The sequence below is a fragment of the Conger conger genome, chromosome 1 (genome assembly GCF_963514075.1).
Source record: "Conger conger chromosome 1, fConCon1.1, whole genome shotgun sequence".
Classification (NCBI taxonomy): Eukaryota; Metazoa; Chordata; class Actinopteri; order Anguilliformes; family Congridae; genus Conger; species Conger conger.
Window position 1 is genome coordinate 19,318,125 of NC_083760.1, and position 24,282 is coordinate 19,342,406.

A 24,282-nucleotide genomic window follows, 5' to 3' on the forward strand; every position below is an offset into this window, starting at 1 on the left:
AGTATTCAGATTCTGTTTGGCCCACTGAGAACCCACGGGCAGGGCAGGGGCACCAAACTCAGGCTGGGAATATCATAGCTCTCGCCTGAGTAACTGACTAAACCACCAGGGAGTCGAGTTAATGGAGTAAAGAGAGGACAGAGTTTACGGGAAGATGGCAAACATAAGGCCAACACATACACACTGCAAAAAAAAAAAGTCAGTCTTAACAAGTTTTCTAGTCTTGTAATGAGACTTCTCTCAAGTCAAAAATGCAAGCTTGTTTTAAGTTACCGTTTGCTTGTCAAGGGAAATTTTCTTACCCCAGTGGCCCTATTTTCTTACCCAACTGCCTCACCGCATTGGCAAAAAAGTAATCGAAATAAGATTTTTAGTCTAAATATGAGAATAAAATGCTTGCTGAGAGTGACCTATTTTTTGGTTTTGCAGTGCAGGCAATCGCCTGATGTGACAATAGACCACTGTAGGACAGATTGAGGGGTGTTCTGTAAGTGGAAGCCCGATTGGCTCATATTCCTGCTTACACAGGTGGCAAGCACAGCAATAGCCAGCCTTTTTGCGCAGACTAATTAAGCCTCAGGGCATAAATCTCGCAGTACTGTACAAGACCGATCAATTAAAGTGGATTTGACAGAAAGATTCCGGTAGCGGACTGAAGAGGCATCCAAATTTGTAATCACTGTGATTGCGGCGTACGCTGCCGGGTTTCCCACGCGATGCCAAGGAAGAGCCGGAATGTTCCGCGCGGCACTTACGGTTTCGGTCGTGATCCCGGGAAACAGACGAAGGAGCCCCACTTTGCGGTTCATTTCGGTGTGGACCTGGAACTTCATCGTGCTGTTGGCCCTCCACACTGTGTCCCAGTTTACTGCGAATGAGAAAGGAGAATACGCACCGGTTCAGGACAAACATGGAACTTTTGGCAGGAAAGCACTCGGCCCATCAATCCCGAGCGGCTGAAATACCTGAAGATTTATCAGCGGCCAGCAGAAAACAGATGGGAGATATTACCGGAATGTTCCGGCACTCCTGTTATGAAGATCCTGCATGGCTAAATAATAGCTCGTTCTGAAAGCCATTTGCATTTGTTTTCCTCTCCCTGTGATGGCTGGACCCTGAGCGGCTGAGGCAGGGAGGACGGCCGGATGTGAGGCGCGTGTGTGTTTGGGTTTACTGCTCTGCAATTCCCCCCCGTTTCAGGCTGCGATATCTCCCATCTGCCCCCGCTCCATCGCCACTCCCCTCCCGCCATCTTCCAGTCGACTAATCAGCAATTAGGTGTCACGTACATTACACCCAAGGAGATGGATTCTGGGGTTTGCGGTTTCATTTCCAACACTGTGGTTACCAATTCACACAGTTTTAAATGTTGTCATTTACACCGGTAATGACATTCAATTTCCTGAATCTCCAAGGCTGCACAGAACACAAACACACACACAGTTCCGTTCACCCAGCACAAAAAAAAAAGTGCGTTAAAACAACTTCTTTTCATTTCTTGGAGGCAAAGATTTTAATAGAAAAAAGTCACTCACTGCTAGGTCATGAGGGCATTGCTATACTACTTTTTCCTAAGAAAAGCAAACATTTGGACAATGTTTCTCTTGTTCACCTGAGAATAATTCAGACAAAACCATTTTTTCAATCATATTACGGCACAGGCAGGAAAATAATGAAGGTGAGAGCACAGAAAACAACGCTCGGCTGAAATGAACAGGTGTTGAACCAAGGGCCCCAAACGCTTATGAACAATACCCCAGCCATGGAGCAAAACAAATCACACAATAGCAACCAAGCAAATAAGACTCCTTAATTACTTTTGATATCCACTTCAGCATTGGCAAGCGGAGGTAGGTTGGGGGAGCAAAATGCGTTGAAACTCCCAGAATCCACCTTGGTCACGCGATTCCCTCTGTACAGCTTGTTGTGAAAGTAGAGACAGACCTGACAGACAGACAGGCAGAGATTGACAGACGTGTCAGGTAATTAAGTAATGTTAGAAAGTTAAAGGGGTGCTCTTTTTCACAGGGATTCAGCACAGAAATATCTACTACCTCCCGCAATGCCGATTTCAGCGTGATCCTGTGACATTATTGCCACCAAAACTAATTTCACAGAGCATATGGTCCATCAATACAGTTCAATAAAATGTAATATAGCTGTGTTTTCTCATTTTTGTGTCTTGGGTATATCTGTTTGTCCTCTCTGATTACATTGTGTAGATATGAATCTGTAGTTATGAACAATAACCGGGCTTTTTTATCCACCTGATTCAGTGAAACTACCCTCTCTAGATATATATTTTCAGTGTGATGTTGAGTCAGAGCGTCTGTGTTGCGACACTCTCTCCAGGACTACTCAACGGTCTTGTTAGACCAGTGGTTTAGGGAGTCTTTCAGCTCATTGTCTGTTCAGAGTCAGCATCATGCATTGTCGAAGCAGGCATGCAGGGGGCAGGCCGACACGGGCAGGAAGGACCCGGTGGAACGCCACACGCTGATACTTCCTGGTGTAGCCTATTCATGCATTTAACATGTCATTCATACCTAATGTATGAACTAGCTCTGCAATGCCTGGAACTATAACCTATAACCCATTATAAAGGGTGAGGCAGTTTGGCTGTGAAGATGCGTTACTACGCATTGAGTCTGAGATGGGTGAGGTTCAGGAAGCTGAAGGCTCTCACAGAGCGTCCGCCTTCCACGTGGGGTGCGTCCCAACACTCAATGACGGCGTAAAACTCACCTCTGGGATCACAAACTGGCCAGCAATCAACAGCGCCCCCAGGAGGTTGTCTCGACCATCGTTCCTCAACTCGAAAATGGGCACCTGCAAGACACGGCAAAAAATCTAAGCCTCGGAGGCTTGCCGCAGTACTTATTTTCGAAAAGACAAAGTGGTAAATGTTTGAGGCGATTCGAGGTAGGGACATCGCTGGCCAGGGGGTCTTACCTGGGAGCCGGTCAGGACGATGGGCTTTCCCAGGTGCTCACACATGAAGGACAGGGCAGAGGCTGTGTACGCCATGGTGTCCGTCCCATGAAGAATCACAAAGCCATCATACTTCTCATAATGTCTCTGGATGCAAAACCACAATAGAGTTTCAAAATACTTGTGTAGCGCCAACTAATTACAGGTTTTTCTTTTACATATATAATTATTTAATTGACCAAATTGCATTTGAATAGTTACTCAACTCAACTACCTACTCCACTCTAGGAATGTATAACTGAACGGACAAATGACTCAGTGACCTAGGCATAAGCTGAGGTCTTTTAGTGGCAGAGTACACATCAACACAGGGTGACACTGTCTGACAGTTGGCTAAATCAGGAGGCACCTCCACGTCCTTTCCGATTTTGGCCCAGTCGTCAGTGGTCATGTTGCTGGAGTCCAGCAGGGGGGAGTACTCCAGGACTGTGTACACAACCCTCTTGTTCTGCTTGGAAAGCCTGGGTTGCCATGGCAAAAAGAGGAAACAAACACAAGAGACACAAAGACCGCCATGAGCAACTGCGCCTCTCCGTCTTACCCACTGTAAACAAGCGCAAAGAGACGCCGTGCATTTAAGCCAGTGCAGATTTGTTTACCGACAGAACCAATCAATTACCGTGTAGCAAATGAGCCGACTAAAGTATATAAAAAAAAACAAAGTCAAAGTGCTAGGCTTTGTTTTGTTTAATTTACAGGCGCAGTATGAGTTGGACCGGGTTCAATTTAAATCGGAGCGGAGATGGTTGGTTATGACAGAACATGTGACGTACTCCCGTCCGACAGTGGAACAAGATGATGGTGATTTTGCAGACCGTCTGTCTGTGCAATGGGGTCCACGACTCTATGAAAGCGGGATGGAAAACTATGGTAATACAGGATGGAAGAACAGGGTTGGTGGGACAGGATTAAACCCGTTTTGGGTGAAAAAGCAGCCCTGAAATATTCAGTGCATTCTTCCTCACAGTTTGGGGTGTAGTGGGGGGGTTGTACGTTATGGGGGGGGCCCCCATAGCGAGGGACCTCTGCCGCCCAAACAAATAGGGGCGGCTCATCTCTTAGCAAGACCCCATGTCCCAATTAAAAGGGGGCAGCTCATCCCGGCCCCACATGCATATTTATGCCCCCCCTAAGTGGTGTTAAATTTGAAGTCCCGTGTTCTCTCCGCAATGGAGCTAATCACGGCGTGAGCGGCTAAGCAGCTGTGAAAAGAATCTATTTTTTAATCTCCCCTTTTAAAAGACTAGCCAGGGCACTCCCATTAGCATACTCCAGCATGCAAACAAGGCAAGGCGAGGGAGCCCTGCCTTTTTCGGGGGTTCAATGGAACAGTCGGGGGGCTGGGGTCCCTACAGCCCCCCACCACCCCCCCTCCCATCTCGCCTGTCGATGCTGCGTTAATTAGCCCCGACTCGCGAGACAACCCACCAACATATGTTGTTGATAATCTTAGAGCAAAGGGTGCCGCTAGAAACCGCACTCAAATCACCAATTATTTATTTACCTCCAAGTGCAGCCCACAGAGGGGGGTGGGGAGAGGGTGGGGGGCAGATTTGCATAGACAGGATGAGTGCTGCCTGGCAGGTAGTTTGGGAGGCGGCGTGGAACGAGGAGAGAGAGAACGAGAGCGCTTCTCTCATTTCAGCTTCTCTCCACAGAATTTCCCTGATGGCTGCTTCAATAAATCAATACACCAACTCCCCATACTGGGATCCCTTGGTGTGGCGAAGACATTCCTACTAATGTAGGGTCTGCCACTGTTGACTGCAGTCTGCAGGAGTTTGCCCAGTTCAGCATTAACGTCACTTCAGCTCGATGTTTTTTTGTTTTTTTTAAAGGAACACAAGGTTGAACGCTGCTGATGCCAATGTGATGACCCCTCCAGTTCGCGTCATAACAAATCAAAGGTTACCTTCCACATACGAGCACAAACATGTTTGTGTGTGCTTTTGTGGCTTCAGTGACAGCCCATTTGGGGGAACGCAGGGCATTCACATAGAGGCACGCATGCAAATGGTTAGTGTTAAAAGAAAATGAATGGATAGACAAAAGCACATTCAATCATAGAGACAAGCACAGCAGTAACTAACTAACCTGGACATCACTTAATATAATCATTGAGGGGAAGAAATGACCGTACAACATCCAAATAGGAATCATTTCAGTCAACTCAAATTTAGTTAGATATACTCACAAATATAGGATAAAATATTTCTCTTTCAAAGTGGGGAAAGTGGATGGGAGTTGTGGCAGAGACAATCTCAGTGTTATCACAGCGATGCCAGGGGCAATGCAGTCAGCACCTTGAACGTATGATTCAGGGGTGACATATGGCCACACTAACAGGCACAGCCGTGAGGCAGGCACGGGGGTGCACAAAATTATCTCATAACAAATAACCAACCCCCCCCCCCACACACACACACACACACACACACACACTCGCAGACACACACCCCACACACAGGCAGGCACACACATGCACGCACATGCACTGCACTCGCGCACACACACACCCCATGCAGGAAGGCACACGCACGCACACACACATGCACGCACATGCACACGCACACATGCACGCACACACACCACACGCAGGCAGGCACACACACGCACACGAACGCACATACGAAGGCACGCATATGCACACACACACTCCTCTGTTTTTTTAAATGGAGCATAGTTTGGGGTTCTCTTTATCGTTAACCCTCCACACAGATCCCCTATCTGCGCCTTTTCGGAATCTTGTGTTTCGGGGCGAAGTCTACGCCCCAGGCCCCTGCTCGGTGTGCGCAGATTAGCGCAGCGCACTAGGAGCAGAGCGGATCGGGGGATCATACCCTGGGAGGCCCAGGCCCCGTCTCAGCGCCCATCTGGAGGGGAGATAGCAGGCACCCCAACCCATTCACAGCACACCTCCAGCAGCTCCTCACAAACAGGCCGCAGGGATCAACGCGCTCAAGTCAGATTAGCTTCCTCTCCGCCAGCTTAACAGCAATGGCCAACCAGAAGACTTCGCCTCGCCCGCAGTTCCGCCCCTAGCCAGAGCTCGGCTACAATGTCACAGCATGGTCCCGAGAAGACCTGTGCTCCACCCTTCCGTTCTCAGCAGGGGAGCCGACGGGATTACACCATCTTCTCCCGAAGAAGAGGACCGGCGAGAGCGAGAGCCAGGGAGGCACGTCGGTCACGACCGCGGCCGATAAGGGCCGAATCCACGCCACTGTTTCACCCAAGAGGGCAGAGCAGTCAGTCGCAAAGCAAGCCGCAAGCAAAAAAACACAGACGCGCAAGGTGCTACCAGTGATACAGGACCCTTTCGAGAGAGCTCGTCTGCGTGGTGCGTCGGCTTCCTGTCGAAACAACACACAGTTTAGAATCAATACGCTCTGCATGCGGGGGGGGGGGGGGGCAGGAACCGGCCCTCGTGCTTCCGGCTGTTGTTTTATTGGACGGCACTGCTCTTCAAAGTGTACATGGTGGTATAACTGGGAGGTGAAGGCAGCCTTCATATGTGCTGTAACAGGGAAGAGGTGATGCTCAGGAAACTGTAACAGTATCAGGTCAAGATGCGGAGTAAACCTCTGCTGAAAGAAAATTCCCTAACAGGAGAGAACGTTCGCATTCCCAATGCAATGGTCTGTGTGGAACTTGCACTTGCACTAATAACACCCTTTTGCAGGATCAGTAATGTAATGTCATGTAAACGGTGCCCCACTGTGGCCAAGCTTGATACTATACAGTCTAAATTCAATCAACATTTGTCCTTAACTTATACGTAAAAGTAAAAGTAAAGAGAAAACTATACCCCCAGAAACTAGGTTTGGTGGATGTGTTTTTGTGATTGTACCAGCCGGAGCATCTGCCTACACTGAGCACAGGTCTGAGAGGGACGTTTTAATGGTTTGTCTCAGTATAATTAGGAAAGAGCTTTATTTTGGATAAACTTTTTTTAGAGTCGCCAATCTCGCCCTCTTGAGGACACTTTCACCCACACGTCAGAAGGAGCGCAGGAGAACCGTGTATTGCTCCGACGCCCACCTTTGAGTTAATGGTTATTTCACATCCTGCAGGGCCAGAACATTGCAGGAGAGCACTGAGCACAAAGGGTTGGCATACTCATACAAAGGGCCTCTCTGTGGGCGTAGGCCATCTTGTTGGGAGGAATTAATATAGCACTAACCTGGCCAGCATGAATCCATCCCTCCCCCCGGCCGATTGTAACCAGCTGAGTCCCACCACCACAGACAACCAATCATTGGCTTATGACAGTGAAAAACCAACCTGCTATTATAGGGCTCAGTCTGCACTTGAAATAAGCTTAGCAGTATATCTAGCATGGTGGCATAGCAGGGCAGCAAGGGACATTACTAAAAGATTGTAGAGTGTGCTGCAAGATTGGCATTGTTAGTCAACGTTAGGATTAATGTTGGGGAATGCAAAATAATCATAGCGTTGTTACACATCGACGCGCAAGCTTATATTGGGGCCCGAATCCTGATCGATGATTAATCGTGAAAGGATTACCATTAAATAACTGCACATATATAAGGAGGGCCAAAATAATTTAGCATTTTAACAGTTTAGCAATTAATTTAACTAATGAAAATGTTAATACAAGGAATACAGTCCCTCTCCCATAATTCCCCTGACAGGTGACTTACGGGAGGACCAGAGTTTGCTCTTGGGGACAGAAGTCGTACAGCCCCGTCTGTTCGGCATACTGCTCGTCGTGGAGGATGGGAAGTTTGCGGAGGGCCTTGACGAAGGCATTGGCCTCTGGACGTAGTACTATGGGCGTGGGAGAAAGATAACAGGGTCATCATTTTGCACATCATTTTTGGCATAATGTTAGCGCACCCTGAATCATTGTGCCGTCCATCAGCCTGGAAAAATATCAGTATGCTCCAATCTCCGAATGACATGCAAAAAATCACAACCTAACAAATCCTAACAGGAACAAATTACACATAAGGAGAGAGTTCCGTCGCCATCTTTCTTCTGAAATATAGTTTTTGTATTAAACACTAAACTCCCAGGTTCTAGATTTACCCGGTTGTGATTCCTTTGGCTATACCATCACCTAGTGGAATACTTTGGAATAGCTTACCAACCTCGGGCTCGTTTCACGAAAGCGATTTGAGAGGATTTTCACTCGCAGATCTGCATCCTAAAGTGGTAGGCTACACTTAAATCATTTTAAACCATTTACTTCTGGAAAATACTTCGTTTAGGCTTTTTTTTTTTTTGTAAGGGTTCACAGCTCCGAGCAACCGTTTTCTTGCAGGTTTCAGGCAATGGTGCAAGCACATTCCGTCCAGATATGTCCGTAAAGCGCCAACGTGTAAAAAATGACACAGCAGTCAAGTGAAATTCCGCACTATTTTGTCTCCCAAAAGACCTTCGTGGAATTGGTAGTTTACAAATTCCCATCAATGCACTGACTGAGAACGCACACATGTTTGTGTGTAGAAATGCGTAGGCTACCACTAATGCGGTGCACACATTATAAACTTCGATAAAAAGGAAACAGGCGGAGGAGAACAACAGCCGATTTAGCTACTAATTGTCTACATGGACGCGCTTGCGACATGCGTTTGAGGCTTGCATATTGCGATTTCCTCGTGAAACGCTCCAAAAAGTGCAGGAGAAATCTGTCGCATCTCTAGATCTTAGCTTGCACGTCGCAATTTTCAACGAAAGTTGTCAAACAAGCCAGAGGGCAACATGCATCAGGGACAAGAAACCTGAATGCAATCTACTGCTGTACAATCAAAACAATCACTAAACTATAACTAATATAATTTAACTAACTTTACTCAAATTCAACCAACTTTAGTTCTAAAGTGTAATCCCAAATTATTCACACCCAAAGTAGACAGCAAAGAAGTCTATATAATATAAACAGGCAATAGGCAATTAAAGAAAAAAAAAACATGAATAGACATTTTTCACGGGGCAACTGTATTAGTATGAAATAAAATCTTTCCCCAATTACAGCTCAAAGAATTGGGGGAATTATACTCATATCTTTAAGGCTATATGGGCTTATCTCTTAACGATTTCCCACGCGTTATATGAGCTGAATAAGTCATCAATCAGATACTTATGATTAATATGGATGGGTAGACAGTCGCTACTTTTCTCGGTGGAATTATGGCTATTTTATAGGTACGTGTTTGAACTGGCCGGCCTGTCCACGTTGCCGTTATATCCGCAGTTGAAGTCCGAAATCTAGAGGGAGAGTCCCCATATGGCATGTGTTGCTCATTTATTATTTCTATTTCATTTCTATAACCATAAATATGCAGGGTAAAATTGAGCTTTATAACCACTTATGTATTAATACGTCGCTTTGAGACTGGTCCAAAATCGCCAGTGTACATTTTTATTTTTTGAAAGCTTAACAGGGTGCCAACATTCTCTTTTTCCCAGGGTCTCTCTTACTTTTACATTAATCTTAACTTTTTCCCTCAGTGTGTCACCGAAATATAAATAAAGCTGAAATACCGACATGGCTCAGGCAGTAAGAGCAGTCGTCTGGCAGTCGGAGGGTTGCCGGTTCGATCCCCCGCCTGGGCTGTGTCGAAGTGTCCCTGAGCAAGACACCTAACCCCCAAATGCTCCTGATGAGCTGGTTGGCGCCTTGCATGGCAGCCAATTGCCGTTGGTGTGTGAGTGTGTGTATGAATGGATGAATGGGTGAATGAGAAGCATCAATTGTACAGTGCTTTGGATAAAGGCGCTATATAAATGCCAACCATTTACCATTCAAATAAATTAATCCGACTTACAGTATAGCTACTCTAATATTGTTCTGATGTGAAACACCTTGTAAAATCCTTGTATTAGTTACGGTATACTTGAATTTTTCTATCCTACGTTACCACAATATTTGACGTTCATAACACCCACCCCAAAAAACACACATATGTATGGAAGCTGCTGTGAGATACTTAGTCTACTGACCTGTGGAAAATCTCTCTTATTTTCACTACCCAATATTGGCAGGTATGATCATGTGTCCCTAAATGTAGGCCCTAAATTTTGCCTAACATCCGCAGAAATGACTCCCAGCTTGGGTGTCACTGCTTGACCACATTTCTCCTAGTCAAACACTTCAGGGGTTTCAGTCATGTTGTAATGTTCCTGTATTTGTCCTGTGTGTATTTATGTAAATTCTTGTTATTTTTATTTTTTTATTTTTTTAATTGGTTAGTGTTTTCCATTACAGTTCTCATTTGTCATCCCCTGTTATGTCTGCGTCTGAATGTTTACCAGTCTAGTCACTCGCGTGTCCCACTATTCGGGTGGTTACGGTAGTTTTCGGGTTTTCAACATTTCTTCTAAAACTCGTGATTCTTACTTCCTGCTTTTTCTTGGTAGGTAAATGTTGTAAAGCACGATTCTTACTAACTACTACTAATCTAGGTTTTGTACAGTACTAATCCGATTAATACACTTACTGTCTGTCTAACTAACTAACAATCACTTTTATTGGGTAGTTTAGAAATATTCACGTAACTCACTAACGCAATCTCTGAGTATTTCTGCACTGTTCTGTAACTCCGCCTCACTATGCTATCCCTGATTACTCGTTTATTTTCAGTGAAGTGTTCGCACCTGTCTCTAACTATCACTACGTCTTCTAACTATGCAAATGTCTACTCCCTAATCCGGAGCCGTATGTTTTACATGTTTTGTTTCGTGCATCCAGTCCGCGTTTTCGTATTATGTTATTACCCTATTATGTTTCCCCACCTGTTGTGTATTTGTTTAGTTCACCTTTTTCCCAGCCCCGCCTAGATTGTCACCTTCCCTCATGTATTTAAACCTCAGTCTCTGCATTGTTCTTTGTCAGAACGTTGATCAGTTTTAGTGCCGAATACCGCGTAAGCCTAACGCTTGAGATTCTAGATAGACAACCCTTTGCCTTTTGATTTCCGAGCCTGCCTTGCCCTTTTGTTTTGTTTGCCTTTCTGATTTTTGGGTTTTCGACATTCTGCTTTGTTTTCTGGTTTTGATTCTTGCCTTCGTCCTCTTGTACTTTAGCCTTTTGATTTTCTGGATTTTTGACCCCCTCGCCTGTTTTTTCGACTATTCTTTTGCCTTTCGTTTTTGTCTCCGTATTGGATCTCTTGGCTACGATTTCAGACCATTAAACACGATTTTGGATTATCCTGTGGTCTGCGTTTGGGTTCTCAGAGCGGTACATAACACATGTGCTGCACATGTACTCATTCTGAAACCAAAAGCATAATGTTTTACATCAGTCTGTTTGCATATGCAGAAGTAGAGCGTTAGAGGCTAATAGGTTGTACAGTATGTCCTAGATTGTGAGATTGTGAGCTTCAAGATGCCTTCGATTAGGCCAATACATATGACCAGGCAGGAATGGCACTGAGAATTGGCACAGTGAGCCAATATATACATTTCATGAGATTCAAAAAATGGGCCAACTCATTTAAGAGTTAATCATAAATACATATGTGTATTATCATAATTATCACAATTTTTAAAAATTTTATTAATCATTTTAATCATATGAAGTTAATTTGTTAGAGCAGAAACCACAAATCACATCTTGAACAGGCTTAGTTACAGGTCAGAGCATATTTATTGTAATAGGCTACATCTCAGGTATATCATGATAATACACATTCTTGCTTTGTCCGAAATCATTCTCACCAGCTCTGATGCATGTGTTACTTATTCAGTCACTTCATGTTATTCTTCTTCTCAGATTGAAACAAGCCTGTAAATATACTGGTATTGTCTTGGTGTACCATAGCAGGGACTGCTCTTCACCTTGTAGTTTGTTCTGCAGAACACAGTCCATGACTTTAATGGTGTTAAATTCTTGATCAATAAACATCTGCATGTCTTATGATAACAATATATGATGTAATGTATGACATACTATGTAATTCAGATTAATCATAATTGGTGAAATTTTGGGTGAGGCTCCTCAGTGTACTGTGTGCTAAAACCAGCAGCGTGGCATGGAAAAACTGTATGTGTAGATTCAGAGCATTCCGTTCCATTTTCCATATGCTTAGCCCTTATTCCATGCAAAATTTTTGCCACACTGCCTGTTTTAGTGCACAGTGCACTAAAGTAAGGGCCTCAAAATTGTGCCCTTTGTATCAATTTAGAGGAAGATAAACTCCAGTTTGCTTAATGCATTTTTGTTTGGTGGTTTGCTTAGAGCATTTGTCTACTGAATAGCCTTAACCTTTGTAAGTGAGCTCAGAGAAGGGTCTTGATGACAAAAAAGGCTCATATCCTATTTATTTGTCATTGTTAATGTCATCCTGTACATTAGCTTATCAGTACCCTATTAATTGCATAGTGTTTTTTTGTTGTTTTAAAAAAAAAAGTTTTCTGCGCACGAAGCCAGGAGATATGGTGACCACCCGCAGACAACCCTTGGACCCCCCTTGGCCACCCCAGTAAATCAAAATCCTAGAACTGCCCCTGAATGCCAGGAAATAAAAGCGGAAATTCTGAACTTTGGTCTCGTATTCATCTTTTTATTTCCTTGTTTACTTATTGTAATGTCTGAATGTAAAGACAACCTGAAAAAAGAATACTAGATTTACATAACTTTTTACTTTTTAATATGTAAGCATTTTATTCCAAGCTCCGTGTCATTGTGAATACGTTGTTTTCAATTATCTACAAAATTATTCACACTTCTTTAATTCAGACGTAGCTATCGGCTTTAGGCTGCTAAACATTGTAAACACACGTAGTTCTCTGGTCACAGTGTTAGCGAGCTAACTACATGTGTCAACAGGGTAGGTAGCAATATAACCTAAACCGGTTTGCAGCATTTATTACACAGATAGTAGAAAGTCTAGGGTTCTTACCATTATCTTGGTACGTCATTCCAATAGTTCCCCCGGTGTTGATGACCAATACCCGTGCTTCAACACTGGGGCTCACCTCCGGGGATTCGACACATCGCCTCCGTCGTCCCGGCTGTGTTAAAGTGGCTCGATGAAGAGACAATTGAGGTTGGAAAACCTCTGACTGATCCAGTTGACTCAAACCCGAATGAGACAGAGCCCTCCCGAGAGAGGACATGCTTGAAGCGGGCGAATGATCTGTACTAGACCGCTTTCCATCCGCCATGATAACGCTGTCAAAAGCCTGCGTCAAATGACCTTCTTAAAGCGACCGACACACGTATTGACGTACTTGGAAAAACGCTAGGCTACTCCACGTGTCTGCTTGTTTATTATTGTATAACGCTTAATTTAATGTAGCTTAGTATGACAGTAATATTTTGGTCCAGAAGAGCAATGCACAAGACAAAGCTTAACATTTCTTGGTCATTCCAATCTTTATACCTTTTTCAAAACTCGTCATAGGAAGCGGGGGCAGTTCATCCACTAAATTGCCCAATTTTTCAATTCCTGGTTCTCCTCCTTTCAACATAATATTTCCACATAAGTCACGAGTTCAATTAAGCCATCTTACTCAGAAATTATTCATAAACCACACAAAATGGGTGGGCCACAGCCGACTGTTATAACCCGGAGAACGGCACAATTACCCGAGCTCTTTGTGCTGTCGCAATGTAGATTCCGAGTGTGTTCATTTTACTGTGTACGTTTTGCTGTCTGTAACTACAAAGGCCTTTTTCTGCAGTCATAGAACTGAAATTTTACATTTCCTTTCAATAATTTATCGTTAGTTGTTATTTGGTAGTCTAAGTTAGTGACAGATAGTGATTGAATTCAGCACATTGCACTTGAAACATGTCATATAAGACAGACTAATAGCAAGATATTACAGAAGAAGAGGAACATTTTATTATTAAATAATATCACATAATGAGCTATGGATTGACACATAAGAAAACATATCAGAATTGATTGGGGGGAAATGCCAATCAATAAAAAAATTATTATTTATTGTTGACCCAATGAATGTGTTCAAATAATGGTTGATATTGTCGAGGACCCGGCCCTGGGCCCGCCTGATGAGAGATTGACAGAAGATGGGTTAGGCAGGAATGCATTGTTAACCCTTCGCACACGCCATTGAGGTGGTAGTAAGAACGCCCGTAAGAGGAAAAATATGTGGTTCAGAGCTAATGTGCAGCCCTACTTGTCAGCAGAGGAGTCTGAAGTCAGAGGACTTAGATTTTGAGTACTAGAGAGCAAGGCTAAAGGTCTGACTGAGGCCATGCATAGAATGTGTTCCAGCATGACCTTGGAGGAGACTCAACATGCCGAATGAGTGATTGGTGACCTAGGGGGTCTGGCTTTCAAAGAAATGGTAAATATAATAACATTCTTAATTGAGAAGTGTGGGCTTGCTCCTACAGGGGAGGAGCGTAAGGCCTGGTTAAAGCAAAGAGATGAGGAAAACAATGTGGACGATTGGGAAATAAAAGAGTATGAGGAGATGGAAAAATGTAGGAAAGATAAGGAAGAAGGGAGGGATGTTAATACCGAAAGAAGATTAAGAGGCTTTAAGGGCCTCCCTGATTATAGCACTGACAATTTGTCGGATAGATTCAAAGGACTGACTGTGCAGGAGTTAGGAAGTGAGCTACACGCAGCCATAAGTTGAATGTCCTTTGTGGATCCGTTACGGCGACACACGAAGGAGCATCTAGAGAAAGTGCTAGGATGGTGGAAACTCCCTACTGGGCTGTTCTGTGGAAGGTGACAAGATGCTGATGTTGTATGGTGTATTCTCAATTAATTTTCAATAAGCATTTAACTCTCATTAATGTTAGCAGATATCATCATTCATTAGTACTGTAGGGACTACAACTTCCACATTCCCACAGGAAAATTCCGCGACGTCCACCACGAATGACGACTAACTTGGTTCAGCCAATCCCGTAATGGCGGGAGCAATAAACGGTCCCGTATAAGAGCAAGACACGTTCTTGGGATCTCTCTTCTGCTTTTTCTGCCTCTTCTGCTTCTTCTCTTCGACGCACCCTTTTTGGCCATTCGCTTCAGCTCATCTGCTCCGAGACTCGAGGCTGAATGCTGAATGCTGACAGAGGCTGAATGCTGCACAGCGCACTACCAGGCCTACGGACACACCTCGCGGTAACTTCGTCGCCTATAGCGAGTGGAAACTGGTGTACGCGGAACGCTACATCAGTTTACTCCTGCAAAGCTCACCATCGAACAACAGCAACGAACTTTTCCACCCGGAAAAAGGACAAGCGAACATCCTTCCAGCAACCGAGTGGACCAGACGACAACGCGCGGCTAAGACGCCCCAGCCTGCGCACCTCTCCAGGACACGCATTCACAGCACCATCGCGGCTCCTATAAGGACAGCACGTCTTTTGGATCCAATGCGTATGAACTCAGTAAGAGAACAAACATTCAGGCATAGGCAGTGTTTAGTTTAGTAGAGTAAAACTACGCAAGTAGTCCCTTCTCACAGCTAACTCTAACTCATTACCACACCCAGAACTCTAGCTTACTCAAGCTAGCTACTCCCACCTTTCCTTTGTTCAAGCGACACGCGCGCTTGCTCGCGCCCACACACACGCACACACACACCCTAACGTCCCCTACTAATTCCCGTTAGTTTATCTGTTCTGTGTTTAATAAATAAATAAATATATTTTATTAAACCCCGGTGTCCGTTTTGGAATCGCATAGACATGAGAGCCGAGTTAAAGCAGTCTTTCGAAGAACTTCCAACCTTCAGGTATTAATGTTTAATCATTAATATTGGTTATTTTAATTATTAATTAAAATACTAAATTTGTGGTTAGATATTCCTGATAATAGTAATTTTATGAGACTGATTACTTTTTGCAGTTATACTGCTACACAACGTTTAACTGGCGCCCTGGTTTCGTAGAGAGTAAAATCCCTGCGTTATTTGGCGGCCCGTGCGAGGACCCTACATAATTTGGAGTCCCGTGCGAGGACCCCTACATATTCTGGTGCCCCGTGTGAGGAAGACTAGCTTTGGCTCAAATTTCATGTCTTGTGACTTCATAACGAATTCCCCATCCTAATTTGGAGCTCTGCGTGAGAAAGACGAGCTTTGGCTCATGTCACGTGACTCCAGAACGAATTCTCGGCATTCTTTCTCAGCTAAATTGCCACAAGTGCAATTTTCTGAAAAGACCACTAGATGTCACCCTTGTACCATTTTTGAAAGCCTGCATGAGCCGCTTTCTTAATATACAGCCCCCTCGTTTAACATTGTTGCATTACATCCGTAATATTACACGGTAGTTTGTTGATTTGTTGAGTATTATTAGCCGCACTGTATTATTAATTATAATTACTTTGTCAAAGTAATTTTAATAATTCATTGAATTTTACATTTAAATCCAAATTTAATTGTAATTTCAACCAATCACATTCTGGTATTTAGGATTAATGTGATCAGCATCACAGTTCCTATTTTACTGTCTGAATATCCGCCATATGTTCGGTCATTTTGCTGTTGTTGCATTGCAGTACCGCTAGTGCAACTCGAGTCCCTGTGTGATGCTATAGCTACCTTTTACTATAGTTATAGAGAATATTCAAAGAGCGTTTTAAATTCTTTATCCTTCATCACAACTTGTATGTTAGATTGTGATATTGGGAAACAATTCGTTGCCAACTGTTAGGAGCTCAAGGCCCTTGTCAAATTGTTAACTTCAAGAGTACCCTCTTAAGTTACTGATTTTAGCTTTTAGCTTTATTTGGCTTGAGATATGGAACCTATATCTATTGATGAGTACCTTTCCTTTTTAGCCCATGGTTTAGCACCTGGCTACATAACTTTCCTGAATCAGATGAACCTCACTGATTGTAGGAAAGAAATGTTCTCATTAATCAACGAGAAAGGCCACTCCCCCAACCATTCAAAAGACCCAATTCTAAGTTGTCTGGTCTTGAATTTTGCCAGACAGATTAGTCTTGCTCTTCAGAGCAACAAAAACTTAGAATCAGAGATGGCATACCTCAAAGGACAACACACCAGTGTTTTACTTGAGCTTCAAACTGTTGGCAAGAAAGCAGTACAATACTTGCGTGATCTGCATTCAGCCGAATCAGATCTTTGTTCCTACAGAGAGGAATTATTTCAGTTGAAGAGTGGATGCCACAAGCTACTGCATCCACCCTCTTCTGTAAGCCTGCTTTCTCAGGCTTGCCCAACTCCAGCTTCTCCTGCTTCCTCCTTACACCACAAGGCAGGGGAAGGGGGGTCACAAATTGATTCGGGTTTGTCAGATCCCGGTTCCACAGCTTGCTCTGATGGAGACTCGTCAGTCTCCTCAGATTCCAGTGCTGTTCACCACCCATGCAATGGTTTGCCCACCTCTTCCCTGGAGAGGGAAAGGGGGGACTCCATCCCAACGGTGGTCCATCTCCGCAAGGGAGAAACAGTCAGGCAAGTACAGGACTGCACCTTCCATGCCCACCCCTCTCGTGAGGAGGTCAGGGAACCCTCCCGTGGACACGGTAGAGGAGATTCTGCGTTATTAATTGGGCACACAAAAAGCAACGCTAATCCTGCTAGCTTTCCCTTTATAACTGAGAGGATAGGTGACAGCTCTGTACAGTACACTGACAGTGACAATTCATCTTCTGCCAACCATTGTGAGAATGACTGTTTTGTAGCTCCGCCCCCTAAACCAAACCGAGGACGTCGAGCTCCGCATGAAACGCATTCACATTCAAATGTGATTTCAGGCTCTCCTTCTCCAAACAGGCAGACTAGTGCAACTTCACATGGTCTTCGCTTTGAGGAGCTAGAGGCCATGGCGAAGTATGTCCACACATTTGACCCCAAGGACTCCGAATTTAACATTCAGAGTTACTTGAGAGAAGTTGACTCCTGTCTCTCGGATCTGCCCAGGGCAACCGATCGAGAAAAGGTACGACTTGTATGGAAAACCTCTACCAGAGAGATCCATACATTTATGGAACAACTTCCACCACAGGTTCGTTCCAGCTATCCCAAGGTTTGTGAAGCGTTGGTAGCTGAGTACCTGCCACGGTTTGATCAGGCCACAGCCATGATCAAATCTGTGGAGGTTAAACATAGCTGTACAGAACGACCAAAAGACTTTTACCAACGACTTAAACATGCATTTTTCCAGGGCAGAAACGGACCAGGCTTAGATGAAGATCAAGCCTTCAAATCCCTTTTTGTGCACAACCTGCACCCCTGCGTCCGAACTCATGTTTCACTGTTTTCAAGGGGCCAACACTCAGCCCTTGAATTAAGAAATGAAGCCCAAATGGTCTGGGACACTTTCAGGATTGTGCCCAGGAACGAGGTATTGGAAACGTTGTTCCAACCAAGCCCGCCGGCACTTCCCAAGTTGCCCCATTAAGGTCTAATGGCTCAAAACAACGGCATGTGAGTAAGTTCCCGGTTAAGAGCCACCGTGGTCGCTTCTCACACTCTGATTCCAGCCGGAATTGGAGAGAAGACCGACCCAGTAGGCCCAAGCCTCAGGGTCACCAGCATGACTCTGATAGGGAAGATACCTTGTCTGAAGAGAGCTTCTTCAGTTCCTCTGAGGACAACTAAAGCCTCTAACCTTTGTTCAGTAATGTGTATGCCTTGAGTAACCACTCCAAAGAGCTATCTGGTCTTGTTCAACCTCCATCAAAAGACTGAATAAGACTGATCTATAGCCGTGGTCTCCTCACAGGCAGACTCCCAGCTGAAGCTTTGACCACTTTCTTTTGCACACCTTTCCTACCAAAGGGGGGAGGCAAAATAAACTGGTAGTTTATAGCAGCCACTTAGATTTGCATGTAACAGCAGCAAACGCAGATCGTAAGTAAGTACTGTAGAGTTAAATCCGACACCTGTTATAACTCATAAACGTTCATTGCTTCTTTCTACACCTACTGAACCATCGTAAAGTATTGCATTTAGAAATTACAATGTAATCTTTACAAGTATATTGCCACACCCCAGATACACACCCCCCTACAGTACAATAAACCATAATACAAACTATTGTTGTTATTACATTCTTATTGTTTGGTAAATTCGGATTCACAAAAGCACAAAAGTTCAAACTTGGCCTGTCACTAAATTAAGCCACTAAATTGCCCAATTTTTCAATTCCTGGTTCTCCTCCTTTCAACATAATATTTCCACATAAGTCATGAGTCACTGAATTAAGCCATCTTACTCAGAAATTATTCATAAACCACACAAAATGGTTGGGCCACAGCCGACTGTTATAACCCAGAGAACGGCACAATTACCCAAGCTCTTTGTGCTGTCGCAATGTAGATTCCGAGTGTGTTAATTTTACTGTGTACGTTTTGCTGTCTGTAACTACAAAGGCCTTTTTCTGGAGCCATAGAACTGAAATTTTACATTTCCTTTCAGTTGTCATTCCAAGAGCAAATAATTTATCGTTAGTTGTTATTTGGTAGTCTAAGTTAGTGACAGATAGTGATTGAATTCAGCACATTGCACTTGAAACATGTCATACAAGACAGACTAATAGCAAGATATTACAGGAGAAGAGGAACATTTTATTATTAAATAATATCACACAATGAGTGCTCATCACATAATGAGCTATGGATTGACACATAAGAAAACATCAGAATTGATTGGGGGGAAATGCCAATCAATAAAAAAATTATTATTTATTGTTGACCCAATGAATGTGTTCAAATAATGGTTGATATTGTCGAGGACCTGGCCCTAGGCCCGCCTGATGAGAGATTGACATAAGATGGGTTAGGCAGGAATGCATTGTTAACCCCTCGCACATGCCATTGAGGTGGTAGTAAGAATGCCCGTAAGAGGAAAAATATGTGGTTCAGAGCTAATGTGCAGCCCTACTTGTCAGCAGAGGAGTCTGAAGTCAGAGGACTTCGAGAGAGCAAGGCTAAAGGTCTGACTGAGGCCATGCGTAGAATGTGTCCAAGCATGACCTTGGAGGAGACTCAACATGCCGAACGAGTAATTGGTGACCCAGGGGGTCTGGCTTTCAAAGAAACGGTAAATATAATAACATTCTTAATTGAGAAGTGTGGGCTTGCTCCTACAGGGGAGAAGCATAAGGCCTGGTTAAAGCAAAGAGATGAGGAAAACTGTGGACGATTGGGAAATAAAAGAGTATGAGGAGATGGAAAAATGTAGGAAAGATAAGGAAGAAGGACCGAAAGAAGATTAAGAGGTCCACAATATTCTAGGAGTAGCTTTTATCTCCCTGAAGGGGGAGTCATAGGATAAGGTAAAGGCTAAAGAGGATGGATATTTGCTGGGTGAACTTTATAAACGTCCGGTGAAAGGTGAATTAGAAAACAAAGGGGTTATATGAACCTTATGTAAATCACGTAAAAGCACCGGTATACGGTTGAAAGAATATAAAGCAATGTATGTGACTAGCAAACTGAAAGATCGTATTTAACCTGTGAACTGTATAATTCTATTTACTTGACTACAATAAAATATGCTTAATCATAATTATAATTGAGTGGAATTGAGTCAACTAGAAAAACTACAGTGAATACAGGAGATCATATAACAGCGTTGCATCACACCACTTCACTTCGAGACTGGGCTGGAAGTTCAGTAGAACTTACCAGTTCTCCAGGACGTTCGAAAGTACTTAAAGGAAAAGAGAGTTCGTCTCTGAGACACCTCCTCGTGGGGTACTGCTCGTGGGAACGTGAGGTCTGAGCTCAGCATGGGGGTCCGGGCTCACGACAATACGGCCCAAAGTTTAATTTAGAAGTTTGCAATTTCCCATTTATAGAAAATCTAAATGTACATTACATTACATTACAGGCATTTAGCAGATGTTCGTTTTCAGAGCAATATACAATGAAGAATGGATCTAGACATAGAAACAAAAAAAATCTTATAATGTATGGCAGTTTCAGTGTGCATGGGCATTTATGTGATGCAGAAATTACACAGTGATATGGCAACAACTATATGATGGAGTACAGTTAGTAATTGTGTGTGTCTGTGTGAGCACAAAATCTAAATTATACAGGCATAACAAGCTCATTATCCTTTTATGGCATTAGAAGTTACATGATTCGTGAGAAACATTATTCTACCAAATTCTCAACTACATATCTCAACCATTAAATTGTTAAATCAGCACCTACATTATGCGTTCAGTCCACAAATTCCCAGTGTCAAAGTACGGTAGCAAGTATCTAAGTGGCCTTAAAATACATCTCCCTTCTAATCCCTTGTAGGGACTACAACTTCCACATTCCCACAGGAAAATTCTGCGACGTCCACCACGAATGACGTCTAACTTGGTTCAGCCAATCCAGTAATGGCGGGAGCAATAAACTTTCCGTAGAGCAAGACAAGTTCTTGGGATCTCTCTTCTGCTTCTTCTCATCACTCTCTTCGCCGCACCCTTTTTGGCCATTCGCTTCAGCTCATCTGCTCCGAGACTCGGACAGAGGCTGAATGCTGCACAGCGCACTACCAGGCCTACGGACACACCCAATTACCTCGCGGTAACTCCGTGGCCTATAGCGAGTGGAAACTGGTGTACGCGGAACGATACATCAGTTTACCCCTGCAAAACTCACCAAAGAACAACAGCAACGAACTTTTCCACCCGGAAAAGGGACCAACGAACATCCTTCCAGCAACCGAGCGGACCAGACAACAACGCGCGGCTAAGACGGGAACGCCCCAGCTTTGCGCACCTCTCCAGGACACGCATTCACAGCACCATTGCGGCTCCTATAAGGACAGCACGTCTGTTGGATCCAGCAATGCGTATGCACTTGCATACGCAAGCATTTGCAGGCATAGCCAGTGTTAGCTTAGTCTTAACTGTTATTTTGAATCTGTGTTTCTATATTTGCCGTCTTACCATTTGAATGTATTCTGTTAGCCGTGTATGTGCGTGAATTGATTCGTCGTCTTTCGTGCATATATAGAGTAAACTACACAAGTAGTCGCTCTTCTCACAGCTAACACTGAAACTCATTAACACACCCAGAACTCTAGCTTACCCAAGCTAGCTACTCCCACTTTTACCTTTCCTTTGTTCAAGCGACACGCGCGCTTGTGCCCACCCACACACATGCACACACACCCTAACTTCCCCTACTAATTCCCGTTAGTTTATCTGTTCTGTGTTTGTACGTTGTTTAATATATATTTTATTAAACTCCGGTGTCCTTTTTGGAATCACAGACATGAGAGCCGAGTTAAAGCAGTCTTTCGAAGAACTTCCAACCTTCAGGTTATCGGTATGTTCAATCATTAATATTGGTTATTTTAATTAATAGGAATTTGAATTTGTGGTTGGATATTTCTGATAACAGTAATTTTATGAGTGATTACTTTTTGCAGTTATACTGCTACATAACTTTAACTGGCGCCCTGGTTTCGTAGAGAGTAAAATCCCTACGTTATTTGGCGGCCCGTGCGAGGACCCTACATAATTTGGAGCCCCGTGCGAGGACCCTACACCCTCATCCTACTGATTCTGTCCTTTGTGTCTTTGAGACTTGTTTATTCTAGGCCTTTTCCACACAAAGAAACTTTCACAACAAATCTTCTCCTTCTCTGACCAGCTCATGTGCTGTTTCACATAAAATCCTGCACTGCTTCCCAAATTCTGTAAACTACTGTATACATTGTACCATACATTTCAAAGACCATACTATGCCTAGCCATGCATGTGCTGAAGACAATATCATTTCTATTGTCACTTTGCCATTTCCACACACATTACAGTATTATACCCAGCTGGAAGAGTCTTTCAATTCCATAGTTCTTTAAAAATGGCAAATGTATTTGAATGAAACTAACCAAAGGTTTTATATTTTGGACACAATATTGTAAGGCCAATTGTTCCATCAACCGTACAATTTACTGTCATTAGCAATTCACTGCCAGTAGATGGCAGAAATAATTCATAAACCACACAAAATGGGTGGGCCACAGCCGACTGTTATAACCCGGAGACCAGCACAATTACCTGACAGTGGTGTTATGCATCTGTATCATTAACATACCTATTTTAATCATAATTTGTCACCATAAATGCACAAAATGTAGCTGATCCTCTAATTCTTGAACATAAAATCCCATCCAGGTTACTGCCAAAATAAAGGAAACTGAAGTTGTTGATAGACTGTTCTTGATGAAGCAGCCTGCTAATGCCCTGGGCTTTTCAATCACAAATTTATTACTGAGGTGATTCAAGTTATTATAATACAATAATTGCACTTTTCCTCTAATGCTTGACAAGGTTAAGGGACACATTTTGGACCACTCCCGCCCAAACCATGCCAGGAAAATGCCCCCCACACCATAACAGAGCCACCGGACAAAACTCACTGTAGGAGTCAAGCATTCAGGCCTGTACCATTCTCTCTGTGTACGTCACACATGCACTCACTCACTTGTCAAGATTATGGTGAAGTCATCTGACCATATCCCTTTTTTCCACATCCCCAGTACCTTTTTTTTATTTTTTTCATCACTGAAATCTCAAATGTGTATTTATCTTTGCAACAAGGGGTTTATGCACTGCAACCCTACTATAATATCTCTATGTAGTTGTCAACAGACTGTTCTTGCTGACAGTCTGATCATGTCCTGGAAGGAGTTTATCTTGTTTTTCCTTACATATCACACTAATGCACAATCATCATGGTAATTGAATGTATGCATTCGACCACAATTTCTGACCATATTTACTGATGTCTTTCCCAATAGATCTAAATGCAGATGTCACTCTAGTCACTGTTCCTATTGAAACACAAGCCAGTTCAGCAGTCTTTGTGACTGAAGCTCCTGCTGTTCACGCCCAGCAGTGGACTGGCAGATTTGGGGCAGTCTAATGAACGTTAAATTCCAGACCTATGCCTGAAGATAAATTGAAAAGTAGGCTACAGGTAAAAGTATAGGCAAACTGACAAGTAGCCTATCTGCCACATTAAATGAGCTCGTTCAGAATAGTAGGCTAGTTATTTTATTATCATTTTATATGATGAGCTAATTTTCACAACTGTAACGTTCTTCTATACTAAGTAGGCTACATGAAAAGCTATGTGCCGACCGCTTTAGTTCTGGTTTTAGGGTCGAGTCATGTAACGTTATCGTGGCAATATTCTGCAATGTTATACTGACTACATAACAGTGTATAGTCCACATTTACATATAATACCTAAGTCTGACAGAAAGCAATGCACTTATTTTGGAACTTTGCGATCGATAAATCAGTTTGCCCTTTGTAACATCCGCGTGTCGTTTTACCGCCACATCTGAAATGGTTGTTGTACATTGGTTACACGGGAAGAGTTTGAAGGTTCGCATGTA

General features: G+C 43.5%; 1 protein-coding gene across 1 annotated transcript in view; it reads right to left on the reverse strand.

Annotated features, from left to right (window-relative positions):
• Positions 1–13,324, reverse strand: part of aspg (asparaginase homolog (S. cerevisiae)) — a 33,435-nt gene extending 20,111 nt beyond the window's left edge. The window contains exons 1-7 of the mRNA XM_061247627.1: positions 12,864–13,324; positions 7,656–7,782; positions 3,341–3,452; positions 2,953–3,078; positions 2,746–2,829; positions 1,818–1,944; positions 756–868 (exon numbers count right to left, since the gene is read on the reverse strand). Coding sequence (XP_061103611.1) covers positions 756–868; positions 1,818–1,944; positions 2,746–2,829; positions 2,953–3,078; positions 3,341–3,452; positions 7,656–7,782; positions 12,864–13,128 — 954 coding nt within the window. The 5' untranslated portion in view covers positions 13,129–13,324. The remainder of the gene's footprint in view (positions 1–755; positions 869–1,817; positions 1,945–2,745; positions 2,830–2,952; positions 3,079–3,340; positions 3,453–7,655; positions 7,783–12,863) is intronic.
• Positions 13,325–24,282: the final 10,958 nt, after the last annotated feature.